This window comes from Eptatretus burgeri, chromosome 12 (assembly GCF_056783735.1).
Source record: "Eptatretus burgeri isolate ZD-2024b chromosome 12, Ebu_testis_v1, whole genome shotgun sequence".
Taxonomy (NCBI): domain Eukaryota; kingdom Metazoa; phylum Chordata; class Myxini; order Myxiniformes; family Myxinidae; genus Eptatretus; species Eptatretus burgeri.
The window spans coordinates 92,299,764-92,320,593 of NC_140972.1; the positions used below are offsets into that span (position 1 = coordinate 92,299,764).

A 20,830-nucleotide genomic window follows, 5' to 3' on the forward strand; every position below is an offset into this window, starting at 1 on the left:
TTCTGCGTCTCACCCCGCAGCTCTTTCATTTCTTCCCTCATTTGCTTGTTCATTTTGTTTGTGTTTGTATCCATCTTTTCGTTTATTTGTTGTGTATTCGCATCCATCTTTTCTTTCATGTTCGCATTTATCTTTTCGTTCATGCCTTTCATTTCGTTTTTCATTTCATTTGTCATTGCCGCCAGCATGGCGCATAGCTGGGCCATGTCGGGTGCGCTTGGGTGAGCCGTTTCGGCAAGGGTCGGGGGGTTTTGGTGGAGAGGGGGAGGGGAGGTGTCATACACCGCGGCCGCTGCCGCACCCATTTCGGGCTCTGGGTTCAGTTGGGCGAGTTCGTTTTCCTGTACAACCAACATTTCCTGCACGGGGATTTCATCCTGAGCCATGGATTCTACACATTCTACATCCATTTCTAATACCCCCGGCTCCCGCTCGCCTTGAGATGCCATCTTGCTTCTCGTGAAGGGTTAATTTCGCTCGCTCGTAATTTGGAGGGAATCGGGGGTCGCTTCTCTCACCCCTGGACCGATTCCCGTGAATTTAGCTGGAGACAGGAGAGCCCGTTTTCCTGTTCTCCGATTCCAGTGCCGCGAGGAGGGCGATGGATTTGTATCCCACTCCTGACACCAGTGTTGCAGATTCGCGCCCGCCTGCGTGCGACGGCCACGTAACTCGAATCGCGGCACGTCGCCCACCGGACGGACAATCCAGTCGTGACCCTCTCGGACTAACGCCGGGAACCAGTCACGGGTGGACCTTTCGGTCTCACCGCGATCGAGCCAATCGGCCCCCGCGTGGGATAGGGTTGCTCGCCAAATTCGACCTACCTAAGTACCCACACGGAGGGTAGACCGGGCGATCGCACCTCGCCGCAGGTCGACTTCGGACACGGGCCACTTAAGCGACCCGTTCCGTACTATCGGGATAACCGAGCGGTGTTATTCGTCGACCTCGACGGTTCGATTAATTATCGGGCGTATTCAGCCCACTACCAACCCTTTACGTGAAGCAAGATGAGGATTCAATGAAAGAAATGACGAAGCGAAGCGGGAAACAGTTCAACACAAAGCACATTTATTCGCGATGAACGGAAAGCACACATATTCAATTCCACCAAAAGCACATAGAAAAGGAAAAGAAACACAATGCAATTTTACACAAAAAGCAAATGTAAAAGCGAAGACACAATGCAGAGCTAATACCGACTACCGAGCACACGGCAACACTTATACAATTCTACTTCACAGACGGCGCCGACAACACATACCCAAAACCAAGAAAAAGAACACCCTCAAGGATGAGGCGGGCCTGAGGCCGAGACCGGGTCGGGCCTACCCGTCTGGTGATGAGACGCGGAGCGGCGATGGTGCCTCAACTCCGCGGGCCTCGCGGACAGTGTCTGGTAGGGGGTGGGAAGGGGGCCCCCTTGGTCGCACTATCTCAGCGCGGGGGGAAACAGGAGGGGGTTGCTGATGCTCGGGGAAAGGAGGATTTTTACTCTGTCTCGAGTCCCGCGACGAGCGTCTCCACCTCGACCAGGTCGCGCCGTCGGCCTCCCTGGTGTGCAGCTCCCGGCACGACGCGAGCACCCCCTCGTCTGCCTTCGCCGCCTCTCCACAGCTCCGTCCTCTTCGCTCCGACTCCAACGCACACGACGACGACGACGACCAACAACTGATTTCTTCACTGACGAACGCAGCCGCTTATATAAGCCCCGTGGCTTCGCCTTTGACCCCCTGCCTTCGACCTTTCACCTCACTCCCCATTGGCCCGAGAAAAAGTGGGCGTGAATGCATTTTGATCCATGAATTTGCATATAGCGAACGCCCTGGAGGCGGGGCCAAATCGCCCCTCGCTCTCCGATTGGACGGAACAAAAGTGGGCGTGTGTCGTTTTTGATCCGTTTTTGGAGAGGAAAATCCGTGGTTTTGTACACGCTGTTCGGCGCGCGCCCTGCACGAGTCCAACACCGGTACCCACAAGCGGCGCAAGAACGGTGGCGATGCGACGGTTGCGAGGTGTGACGTGAAGCGGCGCCGCGGTGGGTGGTTGATGTTGTGGTTGGTGGTGGTAACAATGGCGGTTGGTCCAAAATAAAGATAGCAAAAGAAAAACGGCTATCCTGAAGAGTCGCAGCACGCATGAATGACATTTATTCCCACTAGACAACGGGTTTGGGCCTAACTACACATATACTTACCGAGATATCTCACCTAAGGGACCTGAATGGTGGTTTGCGAATTTGGTAACCACAACAATATTATTCGTGTAAGCTCTCATAATGTCTTTTTTTTTTCTCCTCATGAGTAACTTTTATCTTTTCTCTCTCTTTCTCTCTTTTTCTCTCTCTTCTCTCTTTCTCTCTCTTTCTCAGTTGTGCACATTCACTCTTCCTTTTGTATAGCTAAAAAGAAAATTTAAAACACCTCACTGCCACATTATTAAAAGTACCTCACTACCATGTTAGTAATATTTCCAGTCAGAGACATGGCAGAAGTAAATAGACACCTTAAATTTCTTCATTTCATCTCAGTGATTTGTGTTAATCGATGATTTCTTTGCATATACGAGTTCCTTGGTCCTGTATGACGATTAACTAAGACAATTGCCTCAAACCCATGAACGAGCACACAAACTTTCAGATTTTCAAAGAGGACGAATTGTTGGCCATTTGGAATGTGGAGTTAGCCAGCATCAAATAGCTCAGAACCTTGGCATTCTTCTTTCTACGGTCATTCGCGTGATTGTGTAATTCACCAGCGAAGGCAAGGAATCCACAGATTTCCATTCTGGTCGATCTGGGCCCTCAGAAAGGTGTCTTGGAGTTGTCAAGCGGTCCATTAAGAAAACTCCCCATTGCAAGGCAGCAGATGTTGCAGAGGAAGTCCAACTTAGCTCAAGAACTGCCATGCAGTACCTTCATCAACTGGGCTATGATGGGAGAGCAGTGAGGAGAAACAAGTGTGCTGATGAGATGTCCAACAGACCCTTGGAGTTTGGGCAAACTATAATTTTTTCAATTGAGCTCCAATTTGCTCAATTTGCTGAAAGTGGATGCGTATGGATCTGGAGACTTCCCTGTCAAGAGTTCTCTTTGAACTGATTGCAGCCAACTGTCAAACACGGTGGTTCTTCAGTGATGGTGTGGGGAAAAATCTGGAGCACTGGTTGGTCAGAGCTTGTGGAGTGTGTTGGCAACATCAACTCTACGATATACATTTCTATCCTTGAGGATAGACTTCTCCCTGTCTTCTCCACTGGTCAGATTGTCAAAAACAACACTGTTCATGGAAGATGGAGCTCCATACCACACTGCAAAATAGACCAAAGGATGGCAGGACAGAAATGGAATCAAGTGACTTCCATGGCCAAGTCAGTCTCTTGAGATGAATCCCATTGAACACCTCTGGGCCATGCTGGATCGAGCTGTGCAGAAAAAGTTCAGGAAACCAACGTCATGGGCAGAATTGCTAACCCGTTTGTGGGAAACCTGGGCAGAAATCCCTCAAGAGAAAATTTCAGAACTCATTAGTTCTATGCCTGAAAGAGTAAAAGCATTGAAATCTGCAAATGGCAAGTCCACCAAATACTAGTGAATGTATTAAAATGGATCAAATATTCAATAAGTAAATTCCTTAAAAATCATCGTGTCTATTTACTTCTGTCATGTCTCTGTATATGTTTTGTGTATATATATATATATATATATATATATATATATATATATATATATATATATATATATATATATATATATATATATATATATATATATTAAAGGCATGTGTCAGACATACAATATTTTGATAGAGCATGAGCATTCTGTGTGCAATGAAATTGGTTTATTGGTTGAGTCCTATTTTGCTTCAAATTTTTTTTTCTCCATGATATGACTGTGTCGAAATGTGACATTCATTCCCATGTTCATTCAGTGGAGGGGTATGCAGCTTTTCAGGAGGATAGCTCTGCCGATGAAGCCGAATCTCCTACTAAGGTCAAGAAGTCGAAAGGAATCCATGTGTTCAAGAAGCCTAGCTTCTCAAAGAAGAAAGAGAAAGATGTCCGAGTGAAAGAAAAGCAAAAGGAAGATAAACCAAAGGAGGAAAAACAGAAAGAAAAGAAATCAAAAGAGCTTGTGGTAAGAACACTATTTTGTTTCAGAGTAATACCATAAACCACATGGTACTATGTTGTTTCGTTCTCACATGCCATCTGATGTACATATTTCAATGAATATTTATTAATTTCTTGATGCCTTCATCCTTTTTGACAAAGTTTGATTCCTTCACTGGGAGTCTAGATCGATAGATTTTTGAAGGAGCATTTAATGGTGTGACTGGCACCAAATCCATGGTCTTGTGGAAAAATGAGCTCCTGGAATGTATTGCTTATTGAATCCAAGTCAGAGTAGTGGAGGCAACATCTTACCCTGCCCCCCTCCACCTTCCCCCATCCAATGCCTTTCTGGATGTTAAATATCACTTTCTTCATTTTTTACTTTTTCTTTCCACTGTTCTAAGATATGACACTTGTATGAGGAGCATGTGAGGTGGGTGTTATACTTCATCCTTTCACAAGCTATTAGTGCAGCATATAAGCTCACAATATAAAACAAGCCAGTAGGTGACATGGGTGTCACTAGACTAAGGCGAATTTGAAATATGTAGAGAAGAGAACACATTAGATGGAATTTTTTTCCATTCGTTGTTCCAAATAGGAACATGACGAACAACTGTCCATTCATCATTTGTGTTCGATTCCCTAACCCTACGTTGGGGAAACCCAACGCGAACGTTGGGGTGAAAGCATATAGTAATAGAATTGCATACCAGTCTTACAGTTTTTGACGGATCGGGCTGAAAATTTTTGACAAATAGGGTGATTATAGTGCGCATAAAAGCGTGGAAGCCAATTTTTGATTTTCGAAAAAAACCTCATTTTTTTCAAAAATTTCAAAGTCCTGTTGCTGGGCAACGGTGGCATCCATATCAACGGTGCTCAAAAGCATACAACTAGATCCTGGTATGAACCCAGTCAAGTTTCATCAAAATCGGTTCACTCCTCTGGCCTCCAGAGCTGTCCATTACATACAAACAGACAAGCCGGTTGGCGACATGGGTGGTCGCTATATAATTGCATCCTAGTCATACAGTTTTTGACAGAGGTTGATTACAGTGCGCATAAAAGCGTGGAAGCCGATTTTTGATTTTCAATTTTTTTTTTTTAAGGATTTTTCAAAAATTTCAGTCCCGTTGCTAGGCAACGGTGGCGTCCATAGCAACGGTGCTCAAAAGCATACAACTACATCCTGGTATGAACCTACCAGTCAAGTTTCATCAAAATCAGTTGACTCCTCTGGCCTCCAGAGCTGTCCATTACATACATACAGACAGACGGAAAACCTGAGAATAACGGTAGTCTAGCGACCACCCAACAGACATACAGACAGACGGAAAACCTGAGACTAAGGGTAGTCGAGCGACCACCCAATACATTCTCTACTTTGTGATTAAAATCATGAACTTTTTTTCAAGTATTTATACAAACTGTAAACTTTATTTTCAGATGTGGAACCATCTTGGATTTGACCACTGATGACCTTGAGAGGTCAATGACCTTGGACAATGAGAATTTGCTATTTGTGCACCAAGTGCCACAGTAACATGACTAGAAATCCCAGAATCACATTGTTTTATGTGTTTCTGTATTTCTGTGTCCTGCAACATGATTACCTCTGCCACCGGCAGCTAAGGCCAAGGAGGTTATGTTTTCACCCCTCTCTGTCTGTTTCTTTGTCTGTTTATCTATCTGTATGTTTGTGTGCAGGATATCTCAAAAAGTTGTGGACGGATCCAGATGAAATTTGGTGGGCAGGTTGGGTGTGTGACAAGGACTAACTGATTAGATTTTGGTGAAGATCCGAATCCGGATCTGGATATGAGAAAGATTTAATTTTATAAGTGATTCTTCACCATTGAGAGATAAGACTCAAAAACGATGTAGTACTGTATAGCATGAAATTTCAAAAAATTATTGGGCCCGATGTGTTCTCGTGGATCAGGCATTACGTAGCGGAGGTATGTGCTCCACCGAGTGCCCTTCCAGTTTGAAGAGGTGAAATCAATGGAGCCTTGACCTCTGTTGACCTTGAGATGTCAATGACCTCAATCAGGATTCAAATACAGTTTCTGGTTGAGATGTGCTTCATAATACTACAAATACACCCAGTTTATTAGAAGCTACTTTTAGGTGTCTACATATACATTGTGTCACAATGCATATTTGATGCAGAGATCGAAAGAACTGGGAGGTGTGAGCATGCTCCAGAATAAGAGCAGAAGCTCGTACACTTGAGCGCAGCCTTGACACATTTGTATCACCGAAGTGCATCCCTTTGTACTGTCGTGGCCAAAATGATCACCGTTGCACTTTTTTCAAATACTGCACAATTTCTTCCAGATAAATGTTGAAATAAAAAAAATATATTTTGGTATCCACAAATGTATTTCCATGGTTTGCAGTGGATCAAAACAAAAAAATCTGAAAAAATTATTAAAGCCTCACTTATTACAAACAGAAATCCTAAAATGGCCCGGACAGTATCATTGGCACCTTTTAGAAGTTGTGAGAAATAATTACATTTCAAGCAGATGATTTTACTTAACTTTGGAATTGAACTCACCTGTGGTGAGTTTCATGTGCCTGCAATATAAAAATCACTCATTCAACCAGTTTGAATGGAGAAAAAGAGTCATTCTGCACTGTGTGCGCACCGCAAAGGAGAAAAGAAAGAAAACCAGAGAATTATATGAGGAGGTCAGGCACAAGATTGTAGCCAAGCATGGACAATCTCAAGGCTACAAGCCCATCTCCAGAGACCTTGATGTTCCTGTGTCCACGATACGCAATGTTATCAGGAAGCTTAAGGCCCATGGCACTGTAGCCAACCTCCCTGGACGTGGCCGCAAGAGAAAACTTGATCGAAGATTGCAGCAAAGGATTGTTCGCATGGTGGAGAAGGCACATCGGTCAACTACCAAAAAAGATTTGAGCTGACCTTCACACACAAGGTACGACAGTTTCAACTCGCACCATCCATCGCCAACTCGATGAAAGGGGGGTTGGTTGTATGGTAGAAACCCAGGAGGATGTCACTGCTGAGAGAGAAACATAAGAAAACCCGACTGGAGTTTGCCAAAACACACCTAGACAAGCCAAAATCCTTCTGGTAGAATGTCCTGTGTACAGATAAGACCAAATTAGAGCTTTTTGGATTTGGACATCATCTCTATGTTTACAGAAAACCAAACGAATCCTTCAAAGAAAAGAACACCTTCCCAACAGTGAAACATGGAGGAGGTTCAGTGATGCTTTGGGGTTCCTGTGCTGCCTCTGGCACTGGGTGCCTTGAATGTGTGCATGGCATCAGGAAATCAGGAGATTACCAAAGCATTTTGGAGCGCAATGTTGAACCCAGTGTCAGAAAGCTGGGTCTCCGTCGAAGGTCATGGTTCTTGTAGCAGGACATTGACCCCAAACACACTTCAAAATGCACCCAGGCATAGTTCAAGACAAAATGCTGGATTGTTCTGAAGTGGTCAGCAATGAGTCAAGATCTATATCCCATTGAGCACCTGTGGGGAGATCTTAAAACAGCATATGGGAGAAGGCACCCCACAAATCTGGGAGAACTGGAGCAGTTTGCACAAGAAAAGTTGGCCAAACTGCCAGTAGAGAGGACTAGGAAGCTCATTCATGGCAGATAGACAGTGCTTGACTGCAGTTGTTTTGTCAAAAGGCTGTGATACCAAGTATTAAGTCTTGGGTGTCAATTTTGTCAATGCCATTTCTTTTTATTTTCTGATTTAAAAGGGCATTCAGTTCTAAATCAAAAACAAAGGTTCTGTCATATTTACAGTGAAATAAAGAATTGTGGAGATCAAATACTTTTGTCAATTTCAACTTATTTTTTCGAGAAAATTGTGAGTTATTTGAAAAAAGTGCAAGAGTGCCAATATTTTGGCTGCGACTGTGCACACTCCTTGAATGAGTTCATAGCATGACTGTGATGCTTCTGGAAGGGTGGTCCACAGTGGTTGCCATCCTGTGGTGTCCTTCCTCCAGTCCCAGTCTGACAGGCTTGGAAGCTTATAGGGCTGATACCCGTGAGTTCAGGCCTGGTTCCAGCAGTTGGCTTGGTTGCTAGTCCGTTTTATATGCTGCATGTGTTGGTGGCATGTTCTCCAGGCTCCTTGACTTTTGCATGACCACTTGCTTCCTGGCATCATTGACCTCCATGGTGGAACTCGTTCGGTCATCGAGTCATACCACAAACCGCTCCAGTCCTGACGTCATTTGGTCACTGATTTCACTTTGCAGGAGTAGGTCTTCAAATGTTTGGGGAGCCTTGGGGAAACCTTTCCACGTGTCTCGGGCACTCTTTTTGCTTCCCCACCACCCCAAACGTAAATACTTTTTGTATACATGATCAAGGCTTGTGGAAGAGCGGGAGCAGAATGGAAGGGAACAATATGAAACGGGGGAAACACCAACAGCAGAGTAAGAGTAGAAGTGCGAGTGAGGTCAATGGGAGTTGGAGAAGCACACATCGATGTGGAACGGGGGGGGGGGGGGGGAAGGACAATCTGCACACAAGCTGAAGGAAACACGGCAAGAAGAGGAAGGGGAAAGTGGGGATGAAATGGAAAAGGAGCCAACCAACCGACAACTAACAAACAAAAGGAACTGAACAGACTGGGGGAGTTGGTTCCACAGGTGAGAGAGAAGATGAACAAAGAAGTAGAGGTGAGCAATGAGCCTGGATTTTGTGAGTTTAATAAGAAGAGGGTTACTGTGTGTATGCTGCAGAAACCAGGGATGGACAGAACCAAGAGAGGGCAAAGGGTACAACACCAAAAAGTAGGTGGTAGAATACAGAGAGGCCACCTACCTGTTTGTGATGTGAGAGGGACCGGCCAAGATACTCGGCTTTAATGCGAGATATCTCGATGACTTTAATGTCCTTGCTTTCCATGGTATCAATAAGGGAAAGGTGTGAGGCAGGGTTGCCAGCCCAAAGGAATGAGCAGTACTTCATCAAACAGTGAATGAAGCTTTTGTGGGTTGTCAGATTGGCCAAGGAAAGCCTTTGCACAATGAGGGATGCCCAGTTAGTGGCTGGCTTTACATGCCATGTTAGGAATATGGTCTGCCCAAGAAATATCTGATCGTGAGGACCAAAGCTTTGAGTGACTTAACCTCTTCAAGTGGTTTGTATAGGAAGTAGGTGGAAGGGTTAGCTAGACAGTCCATTCGGAGAGGCAGGGCGAGTATGTGGATTTATCAGGGTTGAAAGGCATATTCCAAGTGTTGGACCAGCTCCTGATTCTATCAGGTTCTGCAGTGAGGGAAGAGGCTGCTGCCTGCCTGTCTGAAGGATGAGAAATTATATGGCAGGGGGTGGAATCATGAGGAAAGACATAGGTAGGATTTTCAAGGAAATCAGAAAGATCATTTATGACTATGAGGAACAAGACTGGGCCCGATGCATTCTGTCTTGGGCACTCCAGGCTTGACGAAGAGATGAGAGGATCCTGTTAAGAGCTATACCCTGAATACTGGAGTTAAGGAATTCAGAGATCCATGAAAGGAGGTGGCCTTGGATGCCATAAGCAGAGTGTTTTGAGATCAAGGAGGAGTGCCAGACTGTATCAAGTACTCGAAATATGTCCAGAGAGATGGCCGTGATCTCATGTCAATGATTGAGGGACTCAATCCATTATTGGGAGAGTAGAAGCAACATGTCCAGTGTCAAGTGACCGAGTCTGAAACCAAACAGATGATAATCTGAGATCATGCTGATGGAGCAAATTAAGGATTTAATTTCAACTGCAATTATAGATTCCATGACCTTGCTTATAATTAGAAGGCCTGTCGTGAAGAGGATCTGTTTTAGCACCATGCTGTGTATTGCAGTTATTTTGCTAACTTCCGGGCAGCATAATGCAGCTATCAATTTCCTTTGCAGGGAAAATCTTTACAACAATGATTTTTACTCTAATTTCTTTGCTATTTACTACAATGGTTTGATCGAAACGAACTTTCTGTTGTCTATCTTTTAAAAAAAAATTAATTATCCTGTTAATAATAAATTATCGATTTTTGTCTTCTTGTTCTGGGTTTTCTGCCGTCTTTCTCAAAGTTAAATTTCCGGTCGTTACTTGTCCCATTGTAATTGTTTATTTCCTCACCTACATGCTTAGTGTGTGTTTGTAGTTTGGTTTGGTTTCAAAAATCATGCTATTTTGTGAGTTTTCGTCAACCTTCTCCTACCGGGTTACTTGAGGCTTACACGTCCTTCTCCTCTAGGTGTACGATCGTTTTTATTTGTATTCTCTCCCCATTACCTAAATTCCTATTTTACCCACTTTCCCAATGCCCCTCATCTATTCCCTCCCAACTAAACACGGTTTCTTGTGTAGTGTGAAATAACAACAACCTTTCTCCCGACATACACGAGTCCCGATCCTTCTTCTTCTTCTTCCTCATTCTGCTGGCACACCATCTTTCTTCTACTTGAGCTGACCCACTCTCACCATTACACTCACAATTTCTTCCTACAACCTTACATTCCCGAATCTTACCTCATCTTCAAAAATCCATCAGAAAAAAATAATTTCCCTTGTATCCTTTCTAACCATACACCTCCTGTAACCACGTGTCTCTCCACCCTCTTCCTGATACTTTTCATCGATCCATCAGCTTCACTCCGCATTGACCATTCCAAATTCACCACACACCTCCACGATTTTACGTCAACCTTTCCTTTTCCGAATCTTACACAATCCTGATTAAAAATAAACAAACAAACAAATAAATTCACTTTTGACGAAACACCTCCCGTAACCATGTGCTTCTCCTGTAACCACGCGATCTGTTTCCACCTTCTGCGTTTATCAATCCAAATTCACCATTATCCTCACGATTTTTTTTCTTCAACCTTTCCTTTCCCTAATTTGATGAAAATGCTCTCAAAAAATAACAATGATAATAAAACGATCTCTTTTTCTGCTGAATCTTCCTCTTTCACCCTTGTGGTTCTCATTACTGTATCAAAGTATCCCCACTCTTTTCGACTTCAACAGACTGCTCTCAATTCGACCTCTCCTTCATACCTCATCTCAAAAATCCCACTGTTACAGCGTTTCTTCTCTCCATTCTCTTAACACGCCTTAATTGCATCCCTCAAGACGTGTGTTTAATCGCATTTCCGAATTTAATTTTTTTTTTTTTTTAAACCAGTTTGCTATGCTTATTCGCTTTCCATCAACCATTGTTTATTTTTCCAACTACAATGCCAATTCACCCCTCTCACCCCTCCCTCTCAAAGCAACCATCACACTCTTCTCCCTCCAAGCTTCCCTCTCACCTTTCTCAAAAACTCCCCCTCACCTTCCCCCTCAACTTTCCCCACTCACCCTTATCCCACCATTCACTCACCCTTCTCAAAGTTCCCCCCCCCCACATCCACAAAACTGCCTCCTTCCCCTGCCCTCTCACCCCCATCTCATCCCTTCACCTCCTCAAATCCTCAACTGCCTTCTGCCCACTCTTATTATTCCCCACTGCACCTCAACCCAGCACCACAGAACCTTTTCTCCTCCTCATCAGCCGCCCTCCCCGAGCTCTCCTGCAATCCCCCACACTCTTTCAACAACTCTCCTAACCTCTCATCCCCTGCACCCAAAGCCTCCTCCCATCCCTCTTCATTAACAGTCTGGACCTCAACTATCCAGGGCCTTCGCTTAAACCTTACAGATCTTTCCATACAGGTTGCCACTGACAAACCAGACATAATCTGCTTAACAGAAACATTCCTCCTTCAAGACGTCTCTGTCTCCCAAGTATCTCTCCCAAGTTACTCCCTCCTCCGGTATGACAGACCTGAGCCTCGTCCTGGTGGAGGACTTTCTCTCTTCATCAAAGACTCTATTCCTCACTCTCCATGCACTGCGCTTACTCCCCCACACCCCCAGGAATACCCCTGGCTACGGCTTCCCCTCCACCCCCACCTCATGTTTATATGTGTACTGTACCATCCACCAAACAGTGATGACTCCATTTACACCTCACTATCCGAAAACATGGATCAGCTTCTATCCTCTCATCCGAACTCTCTCTTCCTCCTATGTGTGATGACTTCAATTGTCATCATGCGAGTTGGCTGGATGTGGGCACCTCTCTCACCTGCCATGGCATTTCAGCAAAAGGCTTCTGTGACTCATTGGGACTGATTCAATCGGTCAACTTCCCAACCCGGAACTCAACCAACAGTACTCCATCACTTCTGGATCTGATTTTGACAAATTTCCCGAAAATATCTGGTGTTCTTCCTCCGCTCCAATCGGTACTTCTGACCACGTGCTTGTCAAAGTGGACATCTCCCTGGCTGTTAGAGAATGACCTCAGTGCCGTCGAGTCTGGCATTTCACTCAGGCCGACTGGCAGGGTCTCCAAACAGCCATCAAATTTCTAAACTGGTCTCCCATCGCTACTTTCTTCAACATCAACTCATGCTGGGAATTCTTTCAAAGAATCACTCACTCACTCACTCACTCACTCACTCACTCACTCACTCACTCACACACACACACTTGTCCTACCCTTCCTCCCACCCATGGTTCACTGAAGCTTGTAGTGAGGCAGTTGTCATGAAGCAACTTGCCCTTGCCTCTTGGAAAGCAAACCCAGCTGAGGGTAATTTCAGTTCCTTCCAGAAAGCTCAGAACAAGTGTGTATCTAACCTCAAGACAGCCAGAAAACAACATCTTTCTCATCTCAAGTCTGAACTCTCAAACCTCTCTCCCTCCTCCAAATCCTGGTGGCATCCAATCAAATCTATTTCTGGTGTATGGTCCCCCTCCATCCCCTCCCTTACCTCAAATGGCCACACTGCTGACACCGTGCGTGAAAAGGCTGAATGCCTAAACTTGGTGTTTGCATCGAAATCTTGTGTCCGAAACCCATCGCTTTCTGCACCCACCTTACCCAGTTAGTCCGGATGTCAAACACCATTTTTCAAGATGACCTTGCATTAGGGTCCGCACAATGTTTTTCTGAATTTTTGTGATCACCAGACCATCTGAATGAATATTCTGATTGATGCCACTCTGGCACCCTTGAGCATTTTTGTGGAAACCCATTAATATGCAAATTAGCAGTGGCCATTGTTGAAATTACTATTTTTCTGAATATCTCCAAAAGTAAGCATCCAAATAGCCTGGTTGTTTTTTATTTTTATTTATTTATTTATTTTTTTAAAACACCCATGTTTTTTAGGGTCACTCGTCATGATAAACCAACTTAAAATTTAATAACATTTAAATTTAGCTCATTAATATGCAAAGTAGCAGTCGCCATTATTGAAAATGTCAATAAATAGACATAGATAAAAAAAACACTTCAGTCTTTGTGAATATAGATCACTTTATTATTCATACAGATTCAACAATTCAACAGTATGCAATGAAAGCAGCTAACAACATGAACAAAAGAAGACATTCCTGTGTAAATCAAATGTTTTTGTGCCATTTTGTGCCATCTTTGGAAACTTTAGCGACTTGCTGAATCATGATGACATCTGCCTCCTCATGCGTCGTCTTCAAATCAGTGTGACACCTTTGGGCTCCGTGGTGTATTTCCACTGGGGTAGACTCCTGTCCTGTAATGACGAGCCTGTGTTGGCTCTGCTTTCTCTATTGACTAACATCAATCAAATTCTGGCAAATCAGTTCTCTCAGCTGAACTTTGTTCTCAGTTACTGATAGAACCACCAGCTGTGGAGGCAGTGGAGTCTGGCGGTTCAACCTGTGGCACCTGCTAGCTTGCTGCCCAGCTCTTGCTAATCTTGTTCCACTCTTGATGCTGAAATCATGATATCTGTCAAATACCAGATATACATCTGATTTGTCCACCTTTGCCATGATGTAGCTCATGAAGTTGTCAACAAAGTCTTGCACAATTCCCCTGTTAGGCCAATGAATAACCTAGAGGATTGCACAACCATCTAAGATGGTGACTTCAGGTTGTGGACCCAGTCTTGTTGAGATTTCCACTTGGAGATTCTTCTTCAATGTCGACTTGGTCTTTGCTATTCTCATCTCCCCCTTTTCATCAAACATTTATGTTGGCACAGGTGCAAGCTTGTATTCTAAGATGTCACATAGTTTGATGTTTTGACTTTGTTGGAGTCCAATGACCCTGGAGTAGATGAGATTTAGATCACAAACCTCAGTAGATCCCACACGCATGACTTTCCGTGTCACTACCATAGTTATGACTTGTTTAGGTAAGGGAGCGTTGAATCCTGCTGGCCAGCTTTTGTCATATGAATGCATCTGTGCTCGGCCAATGTCAACTGCCCTTGGCGTATTCACCTTCTCCAGTCCAATTCTGCCAGTTACATTGTTGACAACTCTGTCTGCATGTTCGTTTGGGTCAAGTGGGTCGATACAGGACTGGAGTTTTCTCCTTATCTTATCTCGGTCCTCTGCATCAGATCGTATGTGTGATTGCTTCTCTTCCTTGTGAATGGTCACCTCTGTGACTATGTGCACCTCAGACATATCTGTGAGATCGTGGACTATCTGACTAAACGTGTGCATACTTTTGGCCCACTTCTTCAGTATAGAAGGCTTCAGTGTAATGCCAAGGATTCCATGTATGCCATGACCGTAGCGCATGAACGTGGACTCAATGTACATATCCGACCATATGCCGTTCCATAGGCCCTTCTTGTGCCGCATTACGTGATCTCCTTTTAAGAACATTTCCAGAATGTCTCCATGAAGCCTTTCCATCGATCAAAGGTGGTAGAGCCCATATCTAGCATAGTTGTGATGTCCAGCCACGAAGAAGTAAGGGAGCATCTCCTTCATAGCCCAAAGATGCAATGGCCAGTCTCCTTCACACTCAGCACGAACAAACGCCATCATGATGAATACAGGTTTCACAAGGTTCTGTACCCATAGTTGTGTGATCATGCTCTTTGTTGCTTTGGTTTCAAGAGTGTCCATTAAGTCTTCATGACTTTCTGCCTGAGCCACGCTGGAACGAAGGACCTCCTCAGTCACCAGTCACAGGGCCCTGAAGTTTTGGGGAAACTTTTTCCCCCATGCATATGAGCAACACCTCCAAAGGCAGATTTAATCACCTCTTCCAGCCCACTTTCAGCCATCAAGTTCCCCACACAACTGATGAAACTCATAAGGGTGTGCATGCCGCCCAGCCTTGGTATGAACTGGGTAAATCGCTCAGGATTAACCAATTTAACATTAATGGCCACTCAATACAGCTGTTGGTCATTTGTGAAGATGGTTACGGTTTGTCCACACTCTGCGGTCAAGCGTTTTCCCTCCATTGCTGTAAACATTGTGTCCGGATCAGCTGGATCCATATCTATGAGTGGTCTATAAATGGCCCTCGTTGCAGGTTGGATGGATCGTCCTTGCTCTCTGCAGAGCTTCGTTTTAAAGCCACCAAACTCTGGTGTGTTCTGATGAGAAGTGATTTGCTTCAGAAAAGAGAAATCCATATATTGAACTCTCCTAAGTTGTATAGCTTGATGAGCCAATACGCAGAGAGGTAACACCACACGTGTGGCTTCTTCAACTGGCATTGCTGGTTTCTCAGGTCCCTTGTACCTTTGAACCGAAATGTCTTCTGTCACAGGTGTCGTCATTTCATCACGGGTCAATCATCTGATGATGGCTTCATCTTCAGATGTGGAAGATATCTCCTGATCTTTTATGGTAAGTTGTACTGCAAGAGAATGTGTTGAAACGAGTCCATTCTGGGATGAGATATTTGTGTCGAAGTTGTCAGCAACAACCTGAACGAGGCCACATTCAGCATTGGCGGTTCCCCTAATCCCGGAGTGAACAGTTGCAGCCTTTGCTGCTGATCCCTTGAAACGCTGAAACTCATCATAGGAACAGGTCACACGATAGTTGTACAACTGCTCGATGAGGCTTTTATGACTGACTTGAATGCCCAGTGCTATTTGGAGTGTAGTTCGTCGATTGGTGATCATATTCGTTATGATGTTTCCTATCAGAGCTCCTGGGAGTGTGCAGCCCAGTTTAGCTGATATTTTGGAGAGTAGCAATTGAAGGGTTGAACTCACTGCTTCATTAGCAATATCTATATTAATTCTAGGCTGATAGGAACTGGGGTCGGATGACAACTGCTTAGATTCCTGTGCAACCTTCTTGGCAATTCGTTCCATGGAAACATCAATGACGTCGTCTTCATCTGATGCTACTAAGTTCATCGCAGTAGATGCTCTGCTGCGAAACATGATTAAACGAGCGACACCTTCACCAGACAGAACCAGAAGCTCAGAGCCAAGTATATCCAACAATTTGGATAACAGGGTTCGTCGAGAGTATAGCTTTCCTCCATGATCCTTGTACATATTGTGGACTTCTACTGAATTCCAGATGTGCAACATGTCGTTTTTCATCAATAGGATGGTAGAAGTGACAGCTGGCTCAATGTCCTGAGTTTCTCTGCCACTGTGTGCTGCTGCTGCAACAGAGCGGGGTGCCATGAAGGACTTTCTGCAGTCATCGTGATATTTTGCATCAGCAGCATGAAAATCACTGATTGTGCCCATTAATCGTATCTTGACCTGGCGTCCTTCTTCATCCTGGTGGGAATCGATAACATCTAGAATAGTTTGTTTGAAAGTTGTCCGATCAACACGATCTGCAGCCCTACAAAGGAGAACTCACCGCCAACGATTAGGATTCTTCTTATCAAAGTTCATGATGCACTTTTCTCCGCAAAAAATGCAATGTTCTTTAAAGTCAAATACTGTCGTCTTTGAATGGCAGCTTCTTTTGCTTGTTGAAGCATCTTCCAAACAGACATTACTCATTCGTTTCAGGTGTCTTTCTATGTGTGAGCGTGATGTGTACGTTGACACACACTCTCTATGGCATTTGAGCTCGATAGATTCGTCTGCCTGTAATCTCTGTTCAAGCTCTTCATGTACACCATCTTGTCTTGCTTTGCCTGACCGGATGATACTTCGCACTCTGTTTGGACCAACTGTCACCAGAGGTTTTCCAGCTTTAGTTGCATCGCAGTGACTGAAGAAACAGTCTCCCATGGTGATGGAGCCTCAGCCTCTAACAATAGAGGTAATTATAAACATCAGTAAACATTTAATTTCTTTGTTCATATTTTAAAAAAATTCTCAGGAAACAGGTTCCACCCTGTGTACTTTTAAAAACCAATGAAATACACAGTTGCTTTTAGACAGATCATGTTTAAAAAAAAAAATAAAAATAAAAACTTGCTTGCAAATAATATCGATCATTCTACTGCAGCAGAAGACATCACTCTTACTTAAAACTCAGTTCTCCATCTTTCTTTCATTACATTACAAGCCTCAACTTACTTGATCAGCAACAGTTCATGCTGTTGATCTTCTGAGGTCAGCCATTTCTTCACAACTGTACTGGGGATAAACGGCTCTGCGCAAGTTATTTTCAAACAGTTTTGTTGTTGTTGTATAACTGTACTGCAAAAACGCCGATCGGCGTGGACAAATTCAGGGGGTAGGGTTATGCTAATTTGCATATTAATGAGCTAAATTTCAATGTTATCAAATTGTAAGTGGGTTTATCATGACCAGTGACCCTAAAAACATGGGTGTAGACACCTCAACCAGGCTATCTGGATGCTCACTTTTGGAGATATTAAGAAAAATAGTAATTTTGCAATGGCCACCGCTAATTTGCATATTAATGGGTTTCTACAAAAATGCTCAAGGGTGCCAGAGTGGCATCAATCGGAATATTCATTCAGATGGTCTGATGATCACAAAAATGCAGAAAAACATTGTGCGGACCTTAATGCACGCTTTTCTGGCCAACACTCGGACTAAGTCGCATCCAACTGTCCCTGGACTCTGTTGTTTTCTTCTGATAAAGTGGAGAGCTTGCTGTCAAACCTCGCGTCAGATTCTGCAACCGGTCCAGACGGCATCAGCCCACGTGTCCTAAAAACCTGTTCCTCTGCTCTTGCTCACCCTCTCTCTGTTCTATTCACCCTCTCATTTGCTCAAGGTCATCTGCCATCTGCTTGGAAATCAGCAAACATTACTGCCCTGCATAAAAAGATGTAAAACAGATCCCTGCAACTACAGACCAATCAGCCTTCTCCCAATCTTCAGCCACGTTATGGAATCCATCATCACTTCAGACATTAAATCCTTCCTCTTCTCCAATGGATTGATTTCTGATCATCAATTTGGTTTCAGACCAAGTCACTCTACCCTGAATATGCTGCTTTTGCTCTCCCAAAATTGGTTGGAGGTACTCTGTCAGACATGAAATCGGAGCCATATCCCTCGACATATCGCATGCTTTTGATAGTCTGGCACCCTGCCCTGCTCACCAAACTCTCTCTTTCTATGGTATCAAAGGCCATCTCCACTAATGGCTCGCAGACTTCCACTCCTGTCACAGCCAACGTGTGGCCCGAAATGGGATTCTCATCCCCTCTTCCTGTCCAGTCTGGAGTTCCTCAAGGCAGCGTTCTGGGCGCTGTTCTTTTTCTAGTTTTCATCAATGATCTCTCTGACTCTGGAAAATCCTCTTTATCTCTTTGCTGATGACTCCACCTTCTGCCATACCATCTATCATCTCTCAGAGCAGCAAGCAGCAGCTTCTTCGCCCTCTGCAGATCTGGGTAAAATCACAAACTGGTCCAACATGTGGAACATGTCTTTCAATCCTGTCAAATCTCATACTCTCACTATGTCTCTCTGAAAGGACCATTTGGAACTCACCCCCCCCCCCATCTACTTTCTCAACAATCTGCTGGAACAAGTCCTTTCATTCAAGCTTCTGGGTCTCACTATCTGCCAAGATCTTTCCTGGGAAAGCCACATTTCCAACCTGGCCTCCAAAGCCAGTCGCCGACTGGGAATCCTCCATCGTGCAAAGTCCTTCCTCGGCCCACCTGAGTTCCTGACCACATACAAAGCTTTCGTCCGCAGTTTGATGGAGTACTGCTCTCCCCTCTGGGCTGGTGATCCTGCCTCTCACCTTTCTCGGCTTCACACTGTGGAAACCAAGGCATTTGGGATCATTGGCATCTCCCACGGTGAGGCTGTCTTTGGGCCTCTCACTCTCTTTGGGCAGGCGGGTCGGTTGTCTTTCTGTCTTCTCCTGTCTCCTCTCTGGTCTCGCCCCCCCCCCCTGCTCTGTCTGCGATATGTCATGGTGATGGAGCCGAATGCGATATGTCATGGTGATGGTCTCTAACAGCTTTGTCCCCCCCCCCAAAATCACGAATTACTTCTCATCTTCACTCTTTTATTCCTCGTTTTTCCTGCCTTTGGAATATACTCCCACACTCTTCTCAATCCATTCTTCCCTCCAGGCCTTCAAAACAGCCGTTTGCCATCACCTCTGAGCTTCCTCCAACCAAAACCTCGATCTTTTCTACCCCCGTCAATCCACCCCAAACCCACCTCCTTCAAATTCCCTGCTTTCCTTCCTGAAAATCCCTGTAATGTCCATCTTACATTCCCCGTGTTCCCCGCTCCATCCCTCTCCCTTCCACAGATCTCCTAATGTCTCTGTTCCCCACTATTTTGTCCTTCCCTCTCTTGCCCCTCTTGTCTCATGCCCTCCTTGCTGTGCATTGTGTGTTATCTCTCATACAAGCCTTGACAACGTATACAAAAAAAAATCGATTCAAATTTGAATTCACAACCATTCCCTGCAACTTCTCCATCAATAAATAAGTGAATAATCATCAAATCCTATTTTAAAATCTCCAAACAAAACCCGTGCATAAGATCCTGCTCTCTCAAATTGTCCATACTCTTTGTGTAACAAGGGCATAACTGTATCTTCAACACCTCTCTTTTCCTGATAAGTGAATTCAAAAGGATCCACACATTCCTTCTTTTGCTCCCCAAGAATGTTTCTCACAATCCTTTCCAAACATTTAATAAGTATAGAAGTTAATACCACTGGTCTGTAGTCATTGAAATTTATTGGTTTTGGTCTTTTAGGTAGAGGTACAATGACAAAAGTCTTTCACAACTTTGGAACCACTTTGAGAGTCCAATGACCACTGAAACAGTGAATGAAACACTAACACCAATTCCTGGTTAAAAAAAAAAAAAATTTTAAAGTAGGACCACTGGACCTGTAGCTCATCTGGGCCCTGTCCTAATGCTGTGACCCAAATTTGGGGGCATTCTGACTGGTGGGTCTGGAGAAGAAGATTTTGGAAGACATTTACTAAGTCTGCCATTTTGACCTACTCAGTCACATGACCAGAACGAGCTTTGCAATCCCCGTTGGAAGTCGGGAGACCAACCTTGCTGCCAAATTTCAGCCAGATCAGCCCAGCGGATTGGCTGGAGAAGTCGAAAAAGGAGACGGCTGGACGGTACACGGTGACAATACCTCATATGGAATTCTAATTCCAGACAAGCTAAAATATGTCCAGGCAAGCTATACAGCCCAGCAGCCTAACCAGATTTTGCATTCTTTAAAAAAAATCTGTCAACTACAGAATGATTAAGTTCAATCCCTTCTGCTTTCCTCGCAGAATCTCGTGTCCTGATAAATTGTTCCAAACTAGTGTGACATCATATTTGTTAAATCAAACAAATAATTTATTCATGTCATAAGCAAGAGTTAACTCGTGATCATAACTTTATGCTCGGATGTTTTTCTTGTCGTAAGCTGTTGTTTTTATCCTCCGCTCCTCCGCAAAGGTCGGGGAACGGGGACATTGA

The 20,830-nt window shown here is 44.3% G+C and overlaps 1 protein-coding gene across 6 annotated transcripts in view; it reads left to right on the plus strand.

The window, feature by feature from the left end:
• The window catches only part of RALBP1 (ralA binding protein 1), a 130,973-nt gene that overhangs the window by 18,732 nt on the left and 91,411 nt on the right, over nt 1-20,830 (plus strand). For all 6 annotated transcript variants that reach the window (XM_085848873.1, XM_085848868.1, XM_085848872.1 and 3 more), the window contains exon 3: nt 3,933-4,138. In XM_085848873.1, coding sequence (XP_085704999.1) covers nt 3,933-4,138 — 206 coding nt within the window. The remainder of the gene's footprint in view (nt 1-3,932; nt 4,139-20,830) is intronic.